The sequence below is a fragment of the Pyxicephalus adspersus genome, chromosome 5 (assembly GCF_032062135.1).
Source record: "Pyxicephalus adspersus chromosome 5, UCB_Pads_2.0, whole genome shotgun sequence".
NCBI classification, from domain to species: domain Eukaryota; kingdom Metazoa; phylum Chordata; class Amphibia; order Anura; family Pyxicephalidae; genus Pyxicephalus; species Pyxicephalus adspersus.
Window position 1 is genome coordinate 52,041,252 of NC_092862.1, and position 24,569 is coordinate 52,065,820.

General features: G+C 39.5%; 1 protein-coding gene across 1 annotated transcript in view; it reads right to left on the reverse strand.

Annotated features, from left to right (window-relative positions):
* Nucleotides 1–10,945: 10,945 nt before the first annotated feature.
* CD226 (CD226 molecule) overlaps nt 10,946–24,569 on the reverse strand; it is a 31,060-nt gene continuing 17,436 nt past the window's right edge. The window contains exons 4-6 of the mRNA XM_072411500.1: nt 24,210–24,303; nt 14,225–14,306; nt 10,946–11,574 (exon numbers count right to left, since the gene is read on the reverse strand). Coding sequence (XP_072267601.1) covers nt 11,485–11,574; nt 14,225–14,306; nt 24,210–24,303 — 266 coding nt within the window. The 3' untranslated portion in view covers nt 10,946–11,484. The remainder of the gene's footprint in view (nt 11,575–14,224; nt 14,307–24,209; nt 24,304–24,569) is intronic.

A 24,569-nucleotide genomic window follows, 5' to 3' on the forward strand; every position in this document is an offset into this window, starting at 1 on the left:
GGTGTTCTTTAATACACAACAAGAGCTGAAAACCATACTATCTAATACCATTATTTATCAAACCAACATACCAAGACTCTTTTAATTGTATATTTGTCTGTATTTTTAAAACAAATGAATCAAAACAGAAAAGTGTAAGGTTTATATACAGTTTCAATTTTATAGTAGAAGCACTATAACTATATCACAAAGTCTTCATTTGTTCCCATGCTTGTTTGCTTGTGTGCAGTCATTCATCATTCATTCTCACAGAATAATGGTTCTGTTGAAATGCTGTTTATTCATTATTTAACCCTGAAAAATGTTCTGGAATAATTTTTAACTGATTGGGAATGGCCATTGCTGACCTCCAGGATTCTGTATTCTATTCTATTTAAATACAGTTAGGTCCATAAACATTTGGACAGAGACAACTTTTTTCTAATTTTGGTTCTGTACATTACCACAATTAATTTTAAATGAAACAACTCAGATGCAGTTGAATTGCAGACTTTCAGCTTTTATTCAGTGGGTTAAACAAAAAAATTGCATAAAAATGTGAGGATCTAAAGCCTTTTTTTCACAATAAAAAAAAAACATCTAAAAAAGCCAGCACATTTTTGGAAAAGCATTCTTTGGACAGATGAAAGATGGCAAAGAAAAATGTATGGCGAAGGCCTGGAACAGCTCATGATCCAAAGCATACCACATCATCTGTAAAACATGGCGGAGGCAGTGTGATGGCCTAGGCGTGCATGGCTGAATTCTGAGGTGTGCAGAGACATACTGTCTGCTCAAATCCAGCTAAATGCAGTTAAATTGACTGGGAGACATTTCATAATAAAGATGGACAATGACCCAAAACATACAGCCAAAGCAACCCAGAAGTTTATTAAAGCAAAGAAGTGAAATATTCTTGAATGGCCAAGTCAGTCACCTGATCTGAACCCAATTGAGCATGCATTTCACTTGTTGGAGACTAAACTTAGGACAGAAAGGCCCACAAACAAACAGCAACTAAAAAGCGGCTGCAGTAAAGGCCTGACAGAGCATTAAAAAGGAGGAAACCCAGCATCTGGTGATGTCCATAAGTTCAAGACTACAGTCCGTCATTGCCAGCAAAGGGTTTTCAACCAAGTATTAGAAATAAACATTTTATTTTCAGCTTGTTAATTTGTCCAATTACTTTTGAGCCCCTGAAATTAAATGATTGTGTTAAAAAAATAAAATTAAAATTAAAATTAAAAAAAGATAAAATTATTTGTGATAATGTACAGAACCAAAATTAGAAAGAAGTTGTCTCTGTCCAAATATTTATGGACCTAACTGTATACATTATTTCAGGTTTTCTTAGCAAGTAGCTTCTCACCCATGGATACTCATCCCTATTCCCTACCATGCTGTCTTGATTACCTTATAGTCATATGGTGTAGGAAAAAAAGTAATTAACCTGTGTAAGCTCTAACATAGACCAAAAGACAGTATTTATTGGATTAGATTCATGGCTTCAACAGATGAATAGAGTGGCAGGGTAGCACAGTAGGGCTTATGCTACACAGACTGTTTCCCCAACATTGAGTGTTTACACCAGAGAGTTTTCTTGATGGACTGTAAAGAAAATGCATCCTGCAGCAGTTGGAAAGGTAAAAAGTCCATACACACAGCAAAACACCTTCCAAACGCTCAAAAATGTCTTAAAACACTCCAAAGGCCCCCATTATTATGAAAGGGCATTTTTGAGCATTTTGTAGGCTTTTGGGGGGGGCAGTTAGGGGCATTTGGGAGGCTTTTTAACCTTATTCTAACTCTTCCTTGTCACATATCTTGGTTTAAAACATCCTTATAAACATTAAAAATGCAAGAGCTTTTTGGGAATTTATAAGTATTTAAAATTAAAGTCAGTTTAGACTTAGCCAAAAGGTATTAGCAAAAGGGGAGTGGTTGGCCAAGAAAACTGGTTACTTCTACCTGAAGAAATTTTCTTAGGAACAGAAAATCTGTCTGAAAATATTACTATAGGTATATCTTCTTCTAAAATCTCCTAAACAAGTACCAGGAAAGTCTGTTTCTACAGTGCCTATACCAGGAATTTAATAATAACCCTTCTGGAGTTAAACATATCTATGAAAATAACGTGCTACTTACTTGTTGAATTGCTAGTGACAGATAATGAAATTCTGGTATCCATCATTTTTTTGCGCAAAGCAATTGCTTCAAAGGCCATAATTCCAGGGGTTATATGGAGCTACATAACATTCTGTTCTTATGGCCTTCTGAGCTTTAACTTTTTATTGTGTGTCTAACTGCAAGTCTCCTGAGTTTTTCCCTATCTCTATAGATATTTGTTTTTGTACCTACTACAGGACATTGTTTATTGTTTGTTCTCTATATGTCAGCAGGTTATTGGAACAGTTCATCAAATGATAGACAACATTTCTCAAAGTTCAGATTGTTCAAAGTCGCTGTTGTTGTGTTAGCACTGATGTCCTTATATTGTATGCTATAATGTGTGTTTTACTTTTGTTTGATTGGAACTTCTGCCCTGCAATAACATTAAAAGTTTTACTGATGGTGACAAGCTCAACTTAAATTCATTGAATTCAACATTCACAAAACATCAGTAAACTTAATGGAAAATATCTAGTCACCATTTATTACCTTAGTCCATTGTACAAGCTATCTGTAAGCGTACATGTATTTTTCAGAAGAATAGTCGTGATTGAAAGGAATAGCATTTTCAAATGTTGCCAGTTTAGCAAACTGATAAAACAATATCCTGAGGTCCATGCTGATAAATTTATAGTGGAGCTCCAGAAAACATTTAGTATACAGTTAGTATATTAGTATACAGTTGTAATACAAGGATATAAGGTTGAGTTGAGAATATAAGGAGTTTTGTATATATTGGCTTTCTTATATTCAGGAATTGATTAGGATATAAAAGTATGCTTCCTGATTTCATATATATATATATATATATATATATATATATATATATATATATAAATATATATATATGTATAAAAATTCACACACACACACACACACTGTGTGTCCTATATGGGGTATATATATATAGCACCCAGGCTAAGGCGTTTTAATTATTTAATGGCTTCAGGGAATGTGTATTTGCCTTTTAGACAGTTGGCTTGTATAAAAAAAAGCCGGTTCTAAGGGTCCTGGAGCCAGCCAAGGAGTTGGGAGGGTTCCTTGGCCACCCAGTCCATGTCCTGGTCTTCCCCAGGAATTATCAAAGAAGAGTGCTGATACCAGCAGACTGCTGGGAGCTCGGTGGTTTCCAAGAACCTGAAGGGAAAAGAGCTCAGGAGGAAAACACTTCTTTAAGTAAACAACCAAAGTCTGGTTTATGCAAAAGTGCCTTTCCTTTTTGTATACTATGTAATTAGCCAGAGAAGGTAATAAGATAGAAAGATAGTAAGTGGCCCAGCCAGGCTAGGATTTGTTTTGTTTTATTTGTTTTCTTGTACTTATTTTGATGCAATAAAGCACCCAGACAGGAGCCTTAAATTTGTTTCAGAAAATTAACCTTGTGCTGCCTGGGCGAAGCAATCCTCCTCCACACTGGAGAGATTTCACCTCATTTCCATTCATTGAGAAGAAACTACCAGCGCCTGCTGAGACTTTCCTACTGATCACCCAGGTTCTCAAGAAGTCCATCTTCTCCGTTCTTCCAGAGCTTTAATAAATCAGGCCCAGCGTGTACTTTTGGTACAATAAATACTGAATGTAGAATGTCCCTTTACCAACAGAAGGCCTTCCTCCACACCATTTTTTGTGGGAGGAAAAAAATTGTCCAAATGCAGAAAAACAAATAGTCTGTATAGCTCAGTCCAGATACAAACATCATCATCTTATACAGAGGTTTTAGTGCATTTTTGAATACAATCAGAACACACCTAAACAGAACCATGATGACTGGTGCAGCTATACACTGAAAATTCAACATACATTTGTTCAAATGCTGCACATTTGCAGCAGTAAAATATAAATCACCAAAAAAAGTCATAAAATTGGGCAAAATATAATTATAAATGCTACCAGACAGCCAGATCCCTGACATCCAGCCCAGGTTATCAGTACATCTTAGTCACAACCCCCCACAACTATAATAATTGGACAAGAAAGGAGCAGAACATATATTGGATCAGGCCTGAGTTCCTCCTTTCAGTTAGCACGTTCTACTTGTTAGGCTGCCAAGCACTGTTCAGAACCTGTAATTAGCTCACACCCTTCCTCTCCAAAAATTAATGGGTATTACAGCAAGCTAAGGTTAAAGTGTACCTAAACTCAGAATTTTCACTTTACATAAAAGAATAGACACCTAGGCAGTTGAGAATGAATGGGAGCGCAAAGTCTCCCGGGGTAGCTACATCAGGCATCCCGGGAGGCTCTTGGGCACTCCTTCTGCGCATGCCTGAGCATCTCGGGCATGCGAAGGAGGAGCCTTTTTGCGCAAAGAGAAATTTTTTTTTTCATCCTATGTCACCCAATGTCGCGCCTGGGTCGGGTGACATAGGATGAAGAACCCAGAAGAGAAGACAAAGATGGCAGCTCTGGGACGATGCGGGAACTGATGCAGGACACCCCCGAAGTGATCGAACTGCCCTGCGGTAATGAAGATAAGTGTTTTTTTTAATTTAGTTCCTCTATAAGTATTTACATTGCTGTTGGCAAAATACATTAATTATATAAAACATCAATTTACAATATATAAATCTGGAAATCTCCTTTAACATACGGGTTACTTTAAGATAAACTTCACAAGCCATTACTAATTATTTGCCTGCTCAAATTGCAAGTATTTAAAAGTCATTTTACATAAATCTTTGTAGAATTTATGACAAAGACTGCTATCTGACAGCTGATAAGAAACGTTGGCACTTGATATATTTTTCATGTCACTCTGACCTTGTTATTCTTTCACTTGAGTGCTTTTGTGGCTTAGAAAAATGAAGCCTAAAAAGAAGTCTAACAGTAACAAGCAATATACAACCTGCCATCTATTACAAAACAGACAGGATGTCGGCTATTAGCAGATGGGAAGAAGGAGGTATGTTAGCAGTTGTTTCACAATGAGCAGGTGTCAGTTCATTTATCTAAATTTCCAACCAAGAGGCTATGGATGGCACATAGTGGGTATGGAGCAGGAAAAAGGGACATACTTGTTTACTTTTAATGTTAATAAAACATGTAAAACATTTCAGATATGCATTTGGGCATGAAGAGAGAGCAACTAAATTGCATAATTTGTGAACAGTGGCATGAAAAATTATATAGATGATAAGGAATTCACCCCAAAGCTAATCTTAGATTAAAGATATTAAAGTGGAAAAAAAACTTATTTTAACTTATGTTATTTACTCATTTATGCCAGACTAAATGCCAGCCTGTAAAAATTGAATTGCCCTACATCATGCCAACCCAATTAAAGGGCTAATCAAACTAAACGAAACATAGACTGATATGCCCATTCTGAATTTTACTTATTATGATTCGTATTAGAAATCATTGCCAACGCTAACATTTACCTAAAAAATACCCAATTGTATAACATGGAAAAAAAAAAAAAATACACAGACACCCGTAAACATTATCTGACCTAGAACAATGCTGGTGGAATGTATCTTAAGCTGCGTACACACTTCCAATTTTTATCGTTCAAAATGAACGACGAACGAAAGATCGATTGGGCAAAATTCGTTCGTAAAAAAAGTAACCAACGACGCCGACGAACGAGGAAAGTCGTTGGAAATGAACGACCGGACCGGCGGATCGGATTGGACGACGATCGTTGACCATCGTTCGTGTGTACGATCGTTCATTGATCGTCCATGGTCTGAGCATGCGTGATGAACGAACGTTCCTGTGGTGCACGTAACTTCCTGTATCGTTCAAACGATCGCATCTATTGTGTGTACAATATCTACGAACGATCGTGTCGTTATCTGTATGTACAGGATCGGTGCTATACGATCGTTCGCAGATATCGTGCAGGATCGTTCGTCGTTCGTTTACCAACGATAATAATTGGAAGTGTGTACGTAGCTTTAGGAGTGTGGTGGCTAATTGGCTTGTTTTATTGATCTAAGGGCAATATACCCCCCCCCCCCCCATAAACAGGAAGGAAAGCACTGTAAGAGGTGCCATCCCTAATATAACCAATATATTGAATGTCTGTAACTGTTAGAGACTTGTCCTATCCTGAAAACCTAGGAAAACAAAGCAATGAATAAACCTTCAAGTTGTAAATTTTTGTTAGATCACCTAACTTGATTTGGAGTTGCCTTCTCTAAATCTTCAATCTAAAAATTTTACAAAGCAGTCATTATAATCCAGATTTAAAAAGATAGAAATGTAAAATAATAGGGATGTTAAACTCAAGTGCTAAATTATTTATTTATATAATTTATTTATTATAATTTATAATTTATTACCCATCAAAAAAATCACCATACTCCCCCTTCATCTTCCTTTCATTGCAGGAGGTCTGCACCATGTTTGTTTAGGCATTGTCCAAAGCTGGAATTTGCCACCTTGACTAAAAATTGGTGTTGTTTTTGGAACATGTAGTTAAGGTCTTGTGTATATATATATACACATATATATATACATACACATATATATATATATATATATATATATATATATATATATACATATAATATATATATATATATATATATATACACATATATACTCATATATACTCATATGATTCTTGACCCAAAACTCATTCCTATTGATGAGGTTTTTCCAGAATGGTACAGAGGAAAGTTCACACTGGTGAAATGAGCTGAGCAGAGTTCTTTTGACATTGGCCAGGGATGTGTCTTCCATTTTATTTTAATATTATTAATATTATTAAACAAGATTTTTTATAGCGCCAAAAATATAACGCAGCGCTGTACATAAATTACAAATGACAGACAGTTACAGAGAGTGACACAGTAGAAGAAGGGGACCCTGCCCCAAAGAGCTTACAAGCTAGGTGGTTGGGGAAGTCTCACATAATAGGAGAGGAGATATGGAGTGATGGGAAGTAGTGAGACAGAAGAAGACCGGTAGCCAAGTCTGAAAAAGTGTGTTTTGAGCGCTCTTTTAAATGAGAAGAACGTAGGAGCAAGCCGAATAGGACGAGAAAGACTATTCCAGAGAGTCGGGGCAGCTCTAGAAAAGTCTTGGAGCTGTGCGTGGGATGAGGTTGAGTGAAGAAGTCAGTAGTAGGTCACAGAGGAGCTAATATTGCAACTAGGGGAGTATTTTTCTACCAGGCCAGAAAGGTAGGTTGGACAGGAGCTGTGTAGGGATTTAAAGGCAAAGCACCATAGCTTGGATTTGGTTCTCAGGTCAAATGGAAGCCAATGAAGGGAACTACAAAGAGATGCAGCAGAAGAAGAGTGGTGGGAAGGATGGATGAGTCTGGCTGCAGCATTCATAATAGATTGTAGAGGAGAGAGTCGGGTTAGAGGAATATCAGACAGGAGGATGTTGCAGTAGTCCAGACGAGAGATGAAAGGAGCATGGACAAGGAGTTTGGTAGTCTCTGGGGATAGGTAGGGGCAGATTTTGGACATGTTGCAAAGGTGAAAGTGACAGGACTTGTAAATGTTCTGAATATGAGGGGTAAATGAGAGGGCAGAATTAAAGGTGACGCCAAGACAACGTGCCTGGCAGCATGAGACCTTATCCAGGACTGAGGGAGACAAGTCAGGGAAACACCAACAGGGAGGAGGGTTGGAGAGGAGCAAGTACCATTGAAAGAAACTTGAAAAGAGCTGTCAGACAGGTAGGACGTAAACCAAGAGAGAGCAGTGTCACTGATACCAACGGAGTGCAAGATTTGGATTAGATCAACAGTGGTGATCAACAGTGTCAAACGCAGAGAAAAGATCAAGGAGAAGGAGGAAGGAAAAGCTGCCTTGAGACTTAGATCTGATGAGGTGATTGGCCACTTTAGTAAAGGCTGTATTGGTGGAATGGGCAGCTCGGATGCCAGACTGGGGAGGGTCAAGGAAAGAGTTGGTGCTCAGGTAATCAGTGAGTCTTTTGAAAACAAGGAGCTCATAAATATATATATATATATATATATATATATATATATATATATACCGTATTTTTCAGACCATTAGACGCTCCGGACTATAAGACGCACCAGGTTTTCCGCACGGGAAAACAAGAAAAAAAAAATTCATTTGATTTCCCCTGAGATCCAGCGTGTGGCACTTGTGCCCGCCCATGAAGGCGGCGCCGATCGGCATTCATGAAATCAATCAGCGCCGCCTTCGTGGGCGGGCACAAGTGCCGCACGCTGGAACACAGGGGAACACAGAGGAGGAACACAGACATTGGCTGCTATCTGCCTCTGTCTGTGTTCCTCCTCTGTGTTTCCCTGAGATCCAGCGTGCGGCACTTGTGCCCGCCCATGAAGGCGGCGCCGATCGGCATTCATGAAATCAATCAGCGCCGCCTTCGTGGGCGGGCACAAGTGCCGCACGCTGGAACACAGGGGAACACAGAGGAGGAACACAGACATTGGCTGCTATCTGCCTCTGTCTGTGTTCCTCCTCTGTGTTTCCCTGAGATCCAGCGTGTGGCACTTGTGCCCGCCCATGAAGGCGGCGCCGATCGGCATTCATGAAATCAATCAGCGCCGCCTTCGTGGGCGGGCACAAGTGCCGCACGCTGGAACACAGGGGAACACAGAGGAGGAACACAGACATTGGCTGCTATCTGCCTCTGTCTGTGTTCCTCCTCTGTGTTTCCCTGAGACCCAGCGTGCGGCACTTGTGCCCGCCCATGAAGGCGGCGCCGATCGGCATTCATCAAACCAATCAGCGCCGCCTTCGTGGGCGGGCACAAGTGCCGCACGCTGGGACACAGGAACACAGAGGAGGACACTGGCTGCGGGGACCGGCGGGGATACAGGTAAGTAAAAAAATATGCATTCGGACCATAAGACGCACCCTGATTTTCCCCCCACTTTAGGGGGAAAAAAGTGCGTCTTATGGTCCGAAAAATACGGTATATATTTAGACACATATATAATTAATTATATATATATATATATATATATATAAAATATATATATATATATATATATATATATATATATATATATATACACACACACATATATGTCTATAGAAGCAAACAAGAACATGTGTGTGCTTGTGACTTTTGTGGGAAAATCTAGTCCGATGGCAAAGCCGAGGTTTAGCCTGTGTAAAGTCGCAATATTTACCCCCAGGCGGCTCCTCCGATCAGGCATCATAAGCGTTTAGATAGGCGCCTATGAAGAGGAGCTGAACTCGGTTAACTCTTGCCTAACAGGAAAATATTAAGTCATTTTAAAATATGCTGATTTCTTAGCTCATAAAGATGTTTTAAACATTTGAACCCCACAAACATTTTTTTTTTAGAGTCAAAGATGTGTGCCATGATTTTTTAGGGAAACAGTGACTTTTAATGCAAGCTCGCTAGTGTCAAACTGCCGGGGATGCGCGTCTCCAGCGGCAAGATCATTCCGGTTCATAATTTCCGCAAAATACACCAGCGCCTGGAATTTGGGTGTTAAATTGATCGAAGGGCTCTGATTTTGGATTGCAAATATGAATGCGTGAGCGAGCTTCCGATTTTGTTTGGTGAATCACTCTCTTAGAGAGGAGAAGGTTGTGGATAGATGTTAATTTATTGCTAACAGATCTGGCATTCCATAGACTGCCGGGGAGAGGGGGTAAGAACTTATAGGTAGTGGGGATAGTAATGAGGTTAGGAGGAGGGTGACTGCTGGTGAGAGGGTAGGGAAGAGAGAGGCTGTAAAGAGGACCAGGGTTGGGTGAGATGTTACCAGCAAGTAGTAAGAGAGAGAAAAGGAGCGGAAGTATAGACAGAGAAAGCAGGAGAGTGAAGAAGCTAACAGAGAAGGGGTTAACTGACTGTGGGGGGGGGGGGGTAGGGTGAGCAAAGAGAGTGCATGTTGAGGAATACATAGTAACAAGTAATTGTGAGTCATAGGAGTACAAAGAGCAGAGCAATATGTAATATGGGTTGTAGTGAAGATTGTCATCTAGTTAAGTTCCAGGAGTGTGATAGCAGTCAGTCAGGGAGTAGCTTGGTGAAAAAAACATTTCAGGATGGCAGCAGCAGAGGTAGTGTAGGCATCCAGGTGGTTTCATGATGGTTCAGTCCAGAGGTATGAGGTGGGAGTAGTGGAGTGTGATGGCATGTCCAATTCTGTTCAACTTCCTGGTTTAATTCCCTTTATTAATTCTCAAACCACTTAGGATTTGGACACGTGACCTTGCCTGTTGTTTAAATAGAAGTGCTTTGGGCCCTGAATATGGATGGACTGATGGGAGCAACAGGGAATTTTGGATATCACTTGAACCTGGGTAGGGGAGGGGATTGGCAGGGCAATAAAATCAATTAACACTAATGTGGGACAAATGGGTAGGGAACAGATAGTGCTATGGCCAGATTCAAATTTGTGCAATAAGTGCATCTAAAAGCGTACCATAGACAATCAAACCAATAAGTATGCAGTCATTGTCATGGATGTCATATGTACAATTTAGTGAATTATTTTTATCCAATACTGCAATATTTTGGTGCAAGTCAACAACAGATGGAAAACAAATTTCCCCAGCAAGCACAGAATATGTCAAGATATAGTAAGTTCAGACATTTTGGTGTGATGGGTTGATGTTTTTAATGAATTTTCACTGTGTGTACAGATAAAATATATGAGTATTAAATTATCTTATTTTACATTAACATCACTTTACTTTGTATCAAAATGTTTGTTAATCTTCAGCATAATAATTTTATATGACATGTAACCATAGATACTGTAACTGAAATTAACAGATCCAAGGAAAACAGATCCAAGGTATTGCTCTACCAATAGACAAACCCAACAATTACACATATTAAATCGAGACAACCATTGTAATCAACAGTTTGATTTTGTATTTTTTTATTTTTGTTTATGAAAAAAATATAAAATATGATTTGTGTGTGCTGGAAAATGATACTTGAAGAATGTATGGGTTTCAAATGCTATGCAATTAAGGTTTATCACATCTATTTTATATCAAAATAAGCAAAATAATAATGAAGTAGGCAGTAAAGGCAGTAAAATCTACACACAGTGCTAACTGAACTGATATTTATTTAGCTGTAGTAACTTCATTTCAGTTTTCCTCAGCTTAGAGCAGTGGAGTCAATGAGTAAATATTTGTATATGTAACATATATATATATATATATATGTTGCCATGAGCTAGTGCATGTTACACATTGTTTTCCTTATTATGTGCAATGAGAATTTCATATGTTTAATGGCCAAACACATAACAATAATACTAATCCAGATGTTTATAATTAGATTTGTATTATTTAGATGTTTAACAATTATCGAATTCATTTTTAAATGAAGTAGATAATTTTTATTACAGTGTTATTTGCAGTTTATATATACAGCCCTTTAGTTATAATGTTGATGAAACCTTGGATAATTTGTAAGTGGATTTGGCTGCATATTGGCATAAATGTGCTCTTCTTCCATGTTGCTGGTCTAAGAAAAAAAAAACTATTAAAATCAAATATCCAACATTTACTGAATTGAATATGTGCATCACAAATTAAATGGCTCACTTAATTGCACCCCCAATCTAATTATAATTTCTTCTCTTCGCTTCAGTGCTACATTCAGCAACCAGGAGCATAAAGAATACCTGGTATTTCTGACTATAAAGAGCATGAAACTCAATATCTTTCCACCCATTACAGAGTTGGATGCCAAAGCAACCAATCACCAGGAGTTTGCAAAAATGCAATGGGAAAAAAGAGTCCTAAGCCATGTGTAGGGTTTCCCTTTTTTTTTAGCATTGGGTAAGTAAAACAAAAGCTTTTGGGAAAAGTTTGACTATAGTCACTGCAAACTGTTATTAGGTATTCATTGGAATGAGCGGGTACTGTACAGATAGTGCTGTTTATTCCATGGAGAGGAGAAACAGCAGTGCTTGTTCCTGTTGGTTAATTAGTGATCCGCCAAGATGTATCACATAGGTTTACTGGGTTAACAGTAACAAGTCTCATAGGTTTACTGGGTTAACGTCAGTATTTAATGATCAATTTCTAATCCAGAGACTAAAGCTGCGTACACACTGCCAATTTTTGTCGTTGGAAAGGATCTTTCACGATCCTTTCCAACGACAAGGGAGTGCACGATGCATGAACGGTGCTGTACATACCGTACGATGCCGATTATCGGGCGATAAAAATCTGACGTGTGTACATAGCTTTACTCTGGGCGCAGTTCTTATCAACACAAGACCACCCCAATAGTTGCTATTGTTAATTACTTTGATGGTAATCCCTTTAAGTTCAAAGCTATTACTCTACTAGGCAGAAGGGAATGTAATTTAGAATATATTGAAAAGTTTTGAAAGGAGTTTAGGAAATTTCAAAGTTTAAATTCATTGAATCCTACACTAATGTATATGCCTAAACAAGATTAGCAGGTATTAAAAATTATTTGTACATATATAAAAAAAAAACTGTATTTTTTAAAGTATTCACTATTCCATTTAAGTTAAATGTTTTCCATACGTCATACATTAACGTGTAGCCACTACAGGGCTAACCTATCCCCAGGACACTTAAGCCAATCAAAATCTCATTTATTGACTGAAATGGAGGAATTAGCAATGTAATCTGGAACAGGGCTGTCCAACTAGAGGCCTTGAATGCCGCAAATAAATCAGGATTCCTTTAAAAACATAAATAAACATTGTACGACTATTTCTGGGAAATATTAAAAATGTGTTCAGATCCTGGCCTTCGAGAACTGAAGGTAGACCGCTCTGATCTGGAAGGAACACTTAATATCAGTAAGTGTGCAGCTGAAGATGGGAAAGTTTAGCTCGGTAAAAATCAAACTACTTACAGCTCTATTGTCTGGCAATGAATACAATTCAATGAAATGTATACTCCTAGATATAATCCACTAGGCTATACTGAAAGCATAAATATTGTGCAAATATGACACACATATACTGAAAATAATATTTCCATAGAAAACTATTGTTAACATAAATCCATTTACCTTCCTATAGGTGATATTTTGGCAATTATAAAACATCAGCTGTAAAATTATTTATGTATTCCCTAAAATATACCTTTTTTATTACATTTCAGAAGTAATAGGATTTTTTTTTTCTTTTACTATTTGTGTCTGATTCAAGAGATTACTTTCATTTCCTGTCCTGTAAACACAAGAAATGAGGTAGAAGGACAAAGAAAAAAAAATGAATTTCTCTATCCTGACAGGGGTCAAATGTTTCCCACTCCAACAGAAACTAGAAAAAAAGCTTTAGATACATCCTAAAATGTAAATAGATTTTTAGATTAGAACATGAATGGCCCGAATAATGGGTATCAAAAGATGGATTTTGGCAGCACTAAATAACCAAGAACTGTGGATGTATAAAACATTAATGACTTTACTAATTACAATTAAAAAGTCCTTACAAATGAAAATCCCTGATCACAATATCACAGATATTTAAATCCTTTAAATAGCCCCTAAATATTGGTAGTTCATGCAAGACAAAAGCTTCCAAAATGTTTACCAACGTGTTTCGTAGGTATACTGCTTCTTCAGGGGTAGGTGCACAAGGATGGGATAGGGCATGTACTACCTATCTCTGAAGAAGCAGTATTCCTACAAAAGTAGTCCTTGATCTACAATATTATGATCAAGGACTGTCACTAAATAATATACGTAAATAAAATCATTTATGTTTAAAATATCCACAGTTCTTGGGTAGGTTAGTTGCCGCCAAAATCCCTCTTTTTATGCTCGTTTTTAGGGATGTGGCAACGTCCTCACTTGGGGAGATAGCCTTTTTATATTGTCATATAAATTTAGACTAGCAAAATTACCTAAATCTTTTGTTATATTAGTTTTGGTAATATGCTGCATAAAGGTGGACAACAAAATGTGCCAGTACTAATGCATAACATGATACCGCCAGTTTAACTCTGGAAGCTTGCTGGTCGAAGGAGAAAGTAGAATAATGACATCATTAAACTGATTATGCTTTTTCATTCTTGAATATATGTATAGTAATTCATGTTTTACTATTCTATAAATGTTAATTATTCATTAAATGCAAATTCATACTTCTACTGGTATACAGAAAAAAAACTTGATTTATCACCTGCTGAGAAATATATTCTGGGCAAAATGTGGGTGTTTCTGGCTTAACTTCTCTTTTCTTATGCTTCCAATTCTTCCATTTCCTAAAACAAGAAAAAACAACATTTTGGTCAAACAAAGGTTCATTTCCCTACTATGAAGGTAAATTAATTTAAGAGTGATCTATGAACAAATATAAACCTCCACAACCCTCTAACCCATCCTGCAATTATTTTTTACCTTAATATACTTACCTAAGCCTGCACACAGAGTCCCTTACCAGCACCGTTTCATGGCTGGTGGATCACTAAAATAGTGCTGCAAATGTGCCCATGCTGGCTGCTCCTTGATACTCTCCTCTCACTGACTTTACTGCTGCAGACTCCTCTTCTGGATCCTAGGAGGATCCCGCCACTGGACAGCCAATAAGAAGTGCACTAGGGATGACCGAGAATGCCTCTGACAGTCTTGCAAAAATTTCCCTGAACTTCCAATGGGTCAGCGAAATTTCGGCAAACCGAATTTGCGAATTCCATTGAAGTTCGGTTTGCAGGTTCCCACGGTCCCTGGGCTGTTACAGCCCAGTGACCGTGGGAACCTGTGGTCACAGCTGATTGAAAGCATGCAGGTGCCTCCAATCAGCTGTGACTGCAGGCGAGTTCATCTGAGTTCATTTCCCACGGTCACTTTGCTGTACTTATTGATAAGTAAAGCCCAGTGACCGTGGGAACTTGCAGTCACAGCTGATTGGAGGTACACAGGTATCTCTTACTCTGCAACACATTTTCCAGCACAGTAATATGATACATCTGTTACATTTTTGTTGCAGTGGATAAAAGAAAAGTGTGTTACAGAGTAAGAGATATATTTTACGATAACCTGTAAAAACAAAAAAGTTAAATAAACACAAACACTCATTAAATTCATTTAACAATAATTTTTATTTTAACACTTTTTTTTTTCCGAATTTTTGCCGTCGAATCTCGTTTTTTTTTCATGTCGGGTCTACCTGAATTCGAACAGCCATATTCAGGTCGAATATAAGGACAACCCAAATTCAAACACCAACACTAATTACTACCCTCTGCAAGTATATATATAAATCATATTATACCATCACACTGTACATCCTGTTAAACAATACACGACATTGCTGCCAGCAACCACTGAATTTATTGAAAAGTATTCTGGGTTTTATGAGCAAGTCTTTTTCTATTTTGCTGAACTGGTAACATGATGTATTTTCATCCGTTAGCAGTGTACATTTCTACAACTTGAATATGACCTCAATGCAGAAATCTTCTCTGCTTTATATATTCTTACCAAACTACCAAAAGCATGAACATTCCATTAAATGTAAAGCTATATATATATATATATATATATATATATATATATAGTATAATATAATATTGTATAATATATATATAATATAAAATAAATATATTAGCAGTCATGGAGACCATAAAGTCTCTTTATACATTTAAAGAAACCATCAACAAAATTAAATATCTAGTCCATCTAGTCCATAGCATTGAGACGAGTCTAAACTCAAAGATTCTTGATACCAAAAAGTCAATCCTTGATGACAAAGTGACAAATCACATCACAAAGTCACCAATCTATTTAGTAACATCAACCTAACATCAAAACCTAAAAACATAAAAAAATAAAATAAATATACAATATTTTAATATACAAATGCAGTCAAATGCAGGTAAGTTTGTATATTATATTAATATTGTGAAAATTTTAATATTAAGCAGGCAAAAATGTAAGAAGTGCTCTGATTTTATAGGTGATGTAAAAGTGCAAAGGCTGATGTGGTTAAAGCTAAACTATGCTCCCAGAGGGTAAGCCTATGACAGCCAGAAGTGAGTTAAATTACATGGGCTTGTAAAAGGAATTACTGCAGCAGACAGCTCTGGAATTAAAATTATTATAGCCAAAGCTACTTCTTTATTTTGTTTATTTTTTAATATTTTTTTTAATCTTGAGTTTTGGGTCATATATTTCTCATATGGGTCATGAGAAATTATGTTATGCATGTTATGCTCATGGGTCATGAGAAAGAAAACAAATGGTAATATACAAAATATACTCTAATATGAACAATTGCAAGTTTTTTTCACATTATAATGTAACAAGGAGGTTTGGTCAAAATGAGCTAACATGGGTCATGTAACGAGTTAATTGGTTGAGATCAGTGTATAATTGTTACCTCCAGATTGAGTGCTGACACTGACATTTTCTCGATACGTGGAAAGAAATGCCAGCTTCTCCCTGCCTGACTCTTCCCAGTTAGATCATATGGAAATGGGCACTCCCTGGGGTAAACCCTGGAGTCGCGTGATCTTACTGCTGGAACTGTTGCTGTTTTGGACCATTGTACGCAACCAATGAAGGTAAGTACTAACTTTATTTTAAGCAGTGGCTGAGTGTTTTGTGTCATTCTTTAACCCTTCCTGACCCTTGTAGCCTCACAAATACTTTCACCTTGTTACAGCCTGTTCTGATAAAAATCTATTAGCTGTCATTGCTAACCTCTACTTCATGCTCTAAAATTTATCTTGGCCAGTAATAAAAAAAATAAAAAGAAATGACCAGTTAGGTGCTAGGTAGACAACATATTTAGAAGGGGAACAGATTCCATCAAAGCAGCTACCCTGTACATTTTCTGTATTGGTCATAGTTTATAGCAAACCCAGCAAGCCCTACTTAGGTAAACTTTTCAGCACTCTCCAAATTCAGGGCATCCTCCTGTGTGCTGCTAAAAGTACAAAACAAAACATTTTCAGTTACACACTGATCTGCTTTTAGTCAACTTTAATATCCCAACCTCACTTTTTTAGCATTGTACATAACTTCAACTGTGTTTCTGACTGTTCTCAAAGAAACCTTGGTTGAATATCTAGCAGCAGTTGGCAAAAAGACATGATACAAAGATATTATAGTAAATGTGCTGTGTTTTTTATCCATTGACATTTTTGTACATTTCTTTCCTTTTAAATCAGAAAACATTCTCTGGCTGCAGAATATTCTTATGTTCCTTTTTAACACTGAAGGTCAAATATCTGTAGAATACATTTTTTCTTATGCTTCATGACCATTGCTAACTCACTGTAATTGTTTTTTCAGACTAATGGTTTGTTAAATATTTTATAGCTCAGGAAAGTATTTGTATACGCGTCAAGAGGTTTATCTCTGAAAAAGATGAGAATAAACTCTAATGGAAAACTAGCAAAGGACAAAGAACCTGACATACTGTCTAGCAAGAAAGTTTACCAAAAGTAACTTGTAAAAGATGGTTTTGTTGCTCATTTATTTATAAACCTTCATTTCCTGGCAGAGCAGAACATGCATTTTTTTCTGGTAGAATTATAACTTAAATAATGAAACAATATCAAAAGTTCTTATGAAGAAATACAGGGAGCACTTATTGTTGACATTTGCTAGAGTGACATGAACCACTCAAGTCAAATGCAATTGTTTTAATAGATAGAAGACTACAAGAAAATATGAGAACTGGTCCTGTTTTTTTACATGGATGTTGTTTAAAATGTTTCCTCCAAGTCATACTATCAAATACATATAGTCTTATTATACTCAAACAATAGTCCTATAGATTGAAACATTAACATATATCACCGGGGAACAATTTTGAACACATTTTTTGTTGACTTCAATTTTTAAGCTCATTTAGATTAAAATAGGTATGCTGATTCTGAAAGTGCAGTTAGTTTTCTTCTATCACGTCAGGTTTTTTCTCTACAGCCTATATTAATGCGATTACCATAGAGTGGATTTGTATAGGCTATTCATTTACACGCAAGACAGTGTGGTCAGAGGTTGTGTGCTGCTCTACGTAGTGAATAGGCAAAATTTATTTTTCTACTTACACACGTATTTCCTTTCTTTCAGATCATGTCTGGCTCTGCTGTTTTTCGCCACAAGTGCCTAAACAAGCCTGATTCATTTCGTTATATCTGTAGCAGTTTCACCATTCCCAGTCATAAGGTGTGCAAACAATGTGTTGAGGGTTTATGGATGTGGACAAAGGGAACACCTTATAAGATGTTACTTTTGTACAGTGAAAACTTCAGAAAACTTAAGAAAAATAAATGTAAATGTAGAGTATCCTAGTCCACCATCGGCTATACGCCCAGTCGCTCATTCAGATGAAATCCCAGGGCCAGTTTTCGTTACACTACCCTCTCTTAAAGAACATGATTTTGATGATGAACTAGGTGACAACATTGATGACGTTTGAAATTGAAGAGGACTCTGTTCAAAAGATCAACATTAATTGAGTGATTTGGAACGTGATTTGGGACTATCGAAGAAGGCTTCAGAACTCCTATCATCAAGACTGCGTGGGAAAAACTTACTTGAAAAAGGAACAAAGTTATCCTACTTTTGAACCTCTGCAGTATTTTAGAACTGACAGTGGCTTTGTGTATTGCCATAACATACCTGGTTTATTGGAGGAATTGGGAATTCCAATCTGTAACTCAACTCAATGGCGACTATTCATCGATAGCTCAAAGAGGAGACTGTTTCAAGTACCTCATTTTGGCATTTCCTAGCCTGTCATTTGAAAAAATAAAGGCCAGTGTGTTTAATGGTCCACAGATCTGGCAACACATCAAAGATGAACATTTCATCAGGACAATGTCAGAAGTCAAAAAGAATGCTTAGCTATCATTCAAAGCCATTGTCAAGGACTTTCTTGGAAACACACAAGCAAATAATTACACACAAATTATCCAGAAACTCTTGGAGAGCTACAAAATATTTGGTTGCAATATGAGCATCAAGGTGCATTTTCTGCATAGCCATTATTCTAACTGTACGGAAAACCTTGGTGCAGTCAGTGATGAGCAAGGTGAATGATTCCACCAAGATTTGAAGGTCATGGAAGGACTGTATCAGGGTAGATGGGATGTACATATGATGGCTGACTATTGTTGGAGCATCCGGCAGGATTGCCCTAAAGCTAAGTTTTCAAACAGGTCTGAGATGTCTGCGGAGCACCAGTACGCTGGTAGATGTATTGAGAGGGCAGAATACAATCATACAGCCATGTCATGTGGAGAGGATTGTGGACTGGGTCTCAGGGGCCTCAAGTGCAGCAGGCTCTTTTTCTGCAGCAGTAGCTGCAGGAACCAGCACAGCCGTGACAGGAGAAAAAACAGATGTTAGCGCGGCTAATGTGCTTGTACCTCCCAATGACTCTCCCATGTTGTTTCACAAACAGCCTGAGGATCTGTCAGTGCGAAGTTCTGAGCAGGAGGCAGACTTTGAGACCCTTGGAGAGTGTGGTCAGGACTTGCTGAGCGAGGGTTCTGAGTCAGTGGCTGCATTTGCAGAGGTTGGCTTAGATGAAAATGAGGATGATGATGACCATGATGTCACCTGGGAACCACCGGTGCGTGTAAGGGCTAGCAGCAGTTCTAAAACAGATGAATAAAGGCAGCAGCAGAATGGGGATGGAAGGGGCCGCAAATCTGCCTCATGTGAGTCCCAAAGAAGAGACACACGAGTGGGCACAAGCAGGGGAACAGTCAGAGATGGGGAGATGTCAGGGACCGTGGGTGAGATGGACCTGGAGCAGACGCAGGGCACCCAGAAGATGCAAAGGCAGGCAAAGAAAAAGAGCAGCAGAGTGGTAGCACGCACCTCTCCAGTGTGGTTCTTTTTCATGTTGAAATATCAGCTTTTGTCAGCAGGTTTCGTGGTGTCAGACGCCGCAAGATGGGTACTCCAGTGACCCCTTCAGCTCCCCTAGCTCCCAGTCCCTTCAGCTTACTCTAACAGAGTTCTGCACAAGGCATCAAGCTATGGGCCCAACCAACAAAATAGTCATTGAACTCAATTTCCGTCTAGCCAAACTATTGGCCTTGCAGCTACTGCCATACAGCATTGTGAACTCGGCTTTCTTCCGTGACCTGATGGCCTGTGCCGAGCGGTGGTAAAATATACAAAGCAGGCATTACTTCTCCCACACAGCTGTACAAAGTTTAAATGATCATGTATTGGATAACATCTCCAGGTCACTGGCATTCTCAGTGTCTAGCCAAATCCACGTCACCATGAACAGCTGGACAACCAGGCATGGAGTGGGATGCTACCTGTCCTTCCCCGCTCACTGGGTGGCCTTGGCTCAGTGGGCGGTAGTCTGCAAAAGGCATTACAGCACCTGGTTCCCCTGCCAAGGGATGTGGTGGGAAAGCAAGGCCACCCCAGTCCTCTTATTCCTTTTACTCCATTCCTTCTACGGTCAACCCCTCTCTTTTCGACAGTCCTCCCGAAAGGCCAGCAGCGGAGGACACTGTGGTTAAGCGGGCACACCACTATGGCTCCCTCAAGCACATGCATTGCCAGGCAGTGCTGAAACTGGTGTCCTTGGGGGAGAAAAGTCACACCACCAGAGAACTCTTGTCCGCTTTGCACAGAAAGGTTGTGCCCTCCAGGCTCACAGCAAGCAACGTAGTGTGCGACAACAGGGCCAACCTTGTGGCCGTGCTGCGCATGGGCCGCATAACACGTGCCCTGCTTTGCCCACATACTGAACCTGGTGGTGCAGAAGTTCCTCTGCACGTACCCAGGACTGGAGGACTTACGGGGACCGTCTCGCTCCATCTGCAGCCATGTGCGTTCCCCTACTGCCGCAGCGGCGCTAAGCAAGATCCAGCGCCAACAGAGGCTGCCACGACATACACTGATTTGTGACACCGTGACTAGATAGAACTCCAGCCTGCACATGCTCCAGCGTCTGTGTGAGCAAAAGCTAGCCATCCGCCATTACTTGGTCAGCGTGGTGCATGGAGGCAGTGGGGCCCTTGGTACAGCCACACAACTGAGCTTTTTTTACCAGTGACCAGTGGCTACAGATGGAGACGCTGTGCAAGGTACTGGTCTCTTTGAGCAGGTCACAAACGTTGTGAGTCGGGAGCAGGTCACAAACATTGTGAGTCGGGAGCAGTCAGGCTGGAACGATGTCATAACCATCATCTTTCTGCTTGATATTACCCTATGTGGCCTGATAGAAAGTGGCTATGGGAGAGGAAAGGAAGAAAACGGGGAGGAGGATGAGAGTGATATTACATTCCATAGCGCACAGCCAGCATCAGGAGAAGCAAGAAGGGACACTGGCCAGCATCAGGCATTCCAAGAGGCAGAAGAGGAGGAAGATGATTATTTTTATGATGATGATGATGAGGGAGACCATGTTGGGGCTGCTGGACAGGACCTGTCCAAATCTCATTTGTGCTGTCACGCCCCAGGCATTGTGCAGGCGATGGAACAACAGGAACTGCTGCAGCTTGAAGAGGAGGAGGTGGGTGAGGAGGGGGAGGATGTTTTGGCACCTACTGAGGGACAGGAGGAGGATGAGCCCGGAAAACCCCTCTTTCATATGTGTGTCCACATATGAGGGATGCCTACGGGGGAACCCCCGCATTTGCAGCATCAAAAACCGGGATGATTACTGGCTGGCCACCCTTCTGGGTCACTGCTACAAAGACAAAATGTCTTTTATAGTCCGTTTATAACCAACTTGGCGCAAGAGAAAGAAAAGGTGGCCCGCCTGAGTAGACTACTGTGTGACAGGCTGTGCATGGAGTTCCGAGCACCACATTCCACACAGGGAGCTTAGGCGGACACTGCCTCCACAGTATCCTCCTGTAGGAACAGCAGTAGTGGAAGCAGGCCGCACACATCAAAAAGTCTAGGCCAAGGCAGGGGGGGGTTTTCTGGATGCCTGGCGAAACCTGATGCGGCCACATCAAACAAGTGAAGTGCGGAGGCATAACCATCGAGAACGGATGAAGCGCATGATGCACAATTACGCTGGATCTTTTCTGGCTGGTGGTAGTGGTGGTTTTGACGACAGCAGTTATGAGGAGGATGCCTGTCCTGACAGTAGTGACGCCATTCATTTTTGGGTCAACAGGCTTGAAATCTGCCCGCAGTTGGCACAATATGCCATCAAGCTTCTTTCCTGTCCGGCATCCAGTGTTCTGTCCAGAATAACCTTCAGTGCCGACGGCGGAGTGGTCACAGACAACCGATCACGACTGTCGCCGGAAAATGTCAATCACCTCACCTTTTTGAAAATGAACGAAAGGCGGGTTACTAACAACTATCATACCCCCACTGCAGATGTCACTGATTTACTGACACAAGGACTCACTGGCCAACCAAGATGCCTCTGTGAACCCACACTGCTTCTGTGCTGAGTCTGTGGCTGGATATCACCAACACCCTGTCAGCTAAGCCTGCTTCCGTTGAATTTGTCCGCTAGGTATCGCAACGTACAGGGGTGGCATTCATCGCCAATGTCATGCTTGCCATTGTGCCAGCTAGCAATATACTTTAAATTTCTGCTGCTTTGCGGGAGGCCAACAAACTGCAGATGAAAACCCCCAGTACTGCCACACTGATAGGTACCATAGCCTTTGCCTAATTTTTCAGCTAAGTATTGTAGGATTGAGGGTTGGCATTCATGTCATCCACTTCATGATGCAAACTAGCAATATCGTCTATCTTCCTACCGCTTCCGGAACCACAGCAACAGTGCTGGCGCACAAAACATCTTGGTCTGGCCCTCCTACGTTTACTTAAACATTTCAGATATTTGTATTACACACTTCTGGGTGGCATTGATGATGGACTACACCCAGCTCTAGATGCCAGTTACCAATGCAGTCCATGCTCCGTCTCAGGGCCCACCGCCTCCTCCTGCCTGTTTTGCTGCTGCCTGTCAGTACTCCATTCACTTAAATTGTATTACACACTTAGGGGTGGCATTGACGATGCACTACACCCAGCTCTAGATGCCAGTTACTAATGGGGTCCACACTCCGTCTAAGGACCCACAGCCTCCTCCTGCTGCTGCCGCCAGTCAGTACTCTATTCACTATAATTGTAATACATACTTCTGGGTGGCATTGTCGATGCACTACATCCAGCTCTGGATGCCAGTTACCAATGTGGTCCCTGCTCCTACTCAGCACCCACCACCTCCTCAGGCTGCTGCTGCCTGTCAGTATGCCATTCACTATAATTGTATTACACATTTCTGGGTGCAATGTTGATACACTACACCCAGCTCTAGATGCCAGTTACCAATGCGGTCCCGGCTCCTTCTCAGGGCCCACCGCCTTCTCCTGCTGCCTGTCAGTACTCCATTCACTTTATTTGTATTACACACTTCTGGGTGCATTGTCGATGCACTATACCCAGCTCTAGGTGCCAGTTACCAATGTGGTCTATGCCCATTCACTATATTTGTTTTACAAACTTCTGGGTGAAGTGGCCATAGAAAAGGCCATACAATATAAAAAGTAAAGATTTAAACCTTAAAATGTCTACATAGTTAGGTCTGGATGGTTATCAGTACAGACTTGAGCAAATTGTAGATAGAATACATTAAATACAGTTCATAGGTGTGACTCTTCTGCATGAATCATCAAGTAAAGTAAAATAAGAAACGTAGATAATTTGCTATGGACTTTTAAATGTGTCAAGTCCTAGCAATTAGTAATATTAGTTCATATGTCAACAATAAAATGAACGATAAAAAGCGTTCATTTTGAAATACATCTTTAGGGAAACATTCGCTCCCTAAAACTACTCCTACTGCTTCTCAGTTTTGCAAATGACACCGTGGAAAAAAAAGAGGGCAAACCTGCACAAAATTTTCATCGTAACTGTGAAGCATGGCGAATAGCAAACAAACTGCATTTATGGCTGTCCATAATCAAATACATCTTTGTACATAGCGCATCTGAACAAGAGTTAATTGACGGAAATATGAGTAAAGAAATGGTCACATGAAATAGGTATAATTGCTAATACTATCCAGTGGATGCACTCTAAGAAACATTTTGTCAGCTGGGCATCCATGAATGTTGTAATATCCCTTTTTTTTATTCAATACTATATTCTATACTGTTATAACTGTACTCCTTAGTTTTCATACTATAGTACATCCTAAATCTTACCTTAATATACATATTAATGCAGTACCAAGGATTACTATGATAGCAAGCAAAGATGATCCGTACATGACAAGGACTGTAGAAAGTGAAGCAATTCCTGAAAAAGAAAATAGAATAATTGAATGTAAAAAAAATGACTTTTTATCTTTCCAAAATGAAACATTTCTACATTGAATAACTATTTAATAACAAGGTATGTGGACTGATACATTTGGTTTATATGTATATGACATATGTCACCCTAAAGTTTAATTGGGCTTTGGGGAAAATCTTATAAAGTATTTAAAAAACATGGTGTTAGGTTAATTAGTCCCCCCCCCCCCAATTGACCTTAGATTGTGTTAATGACATATGACCATGGAT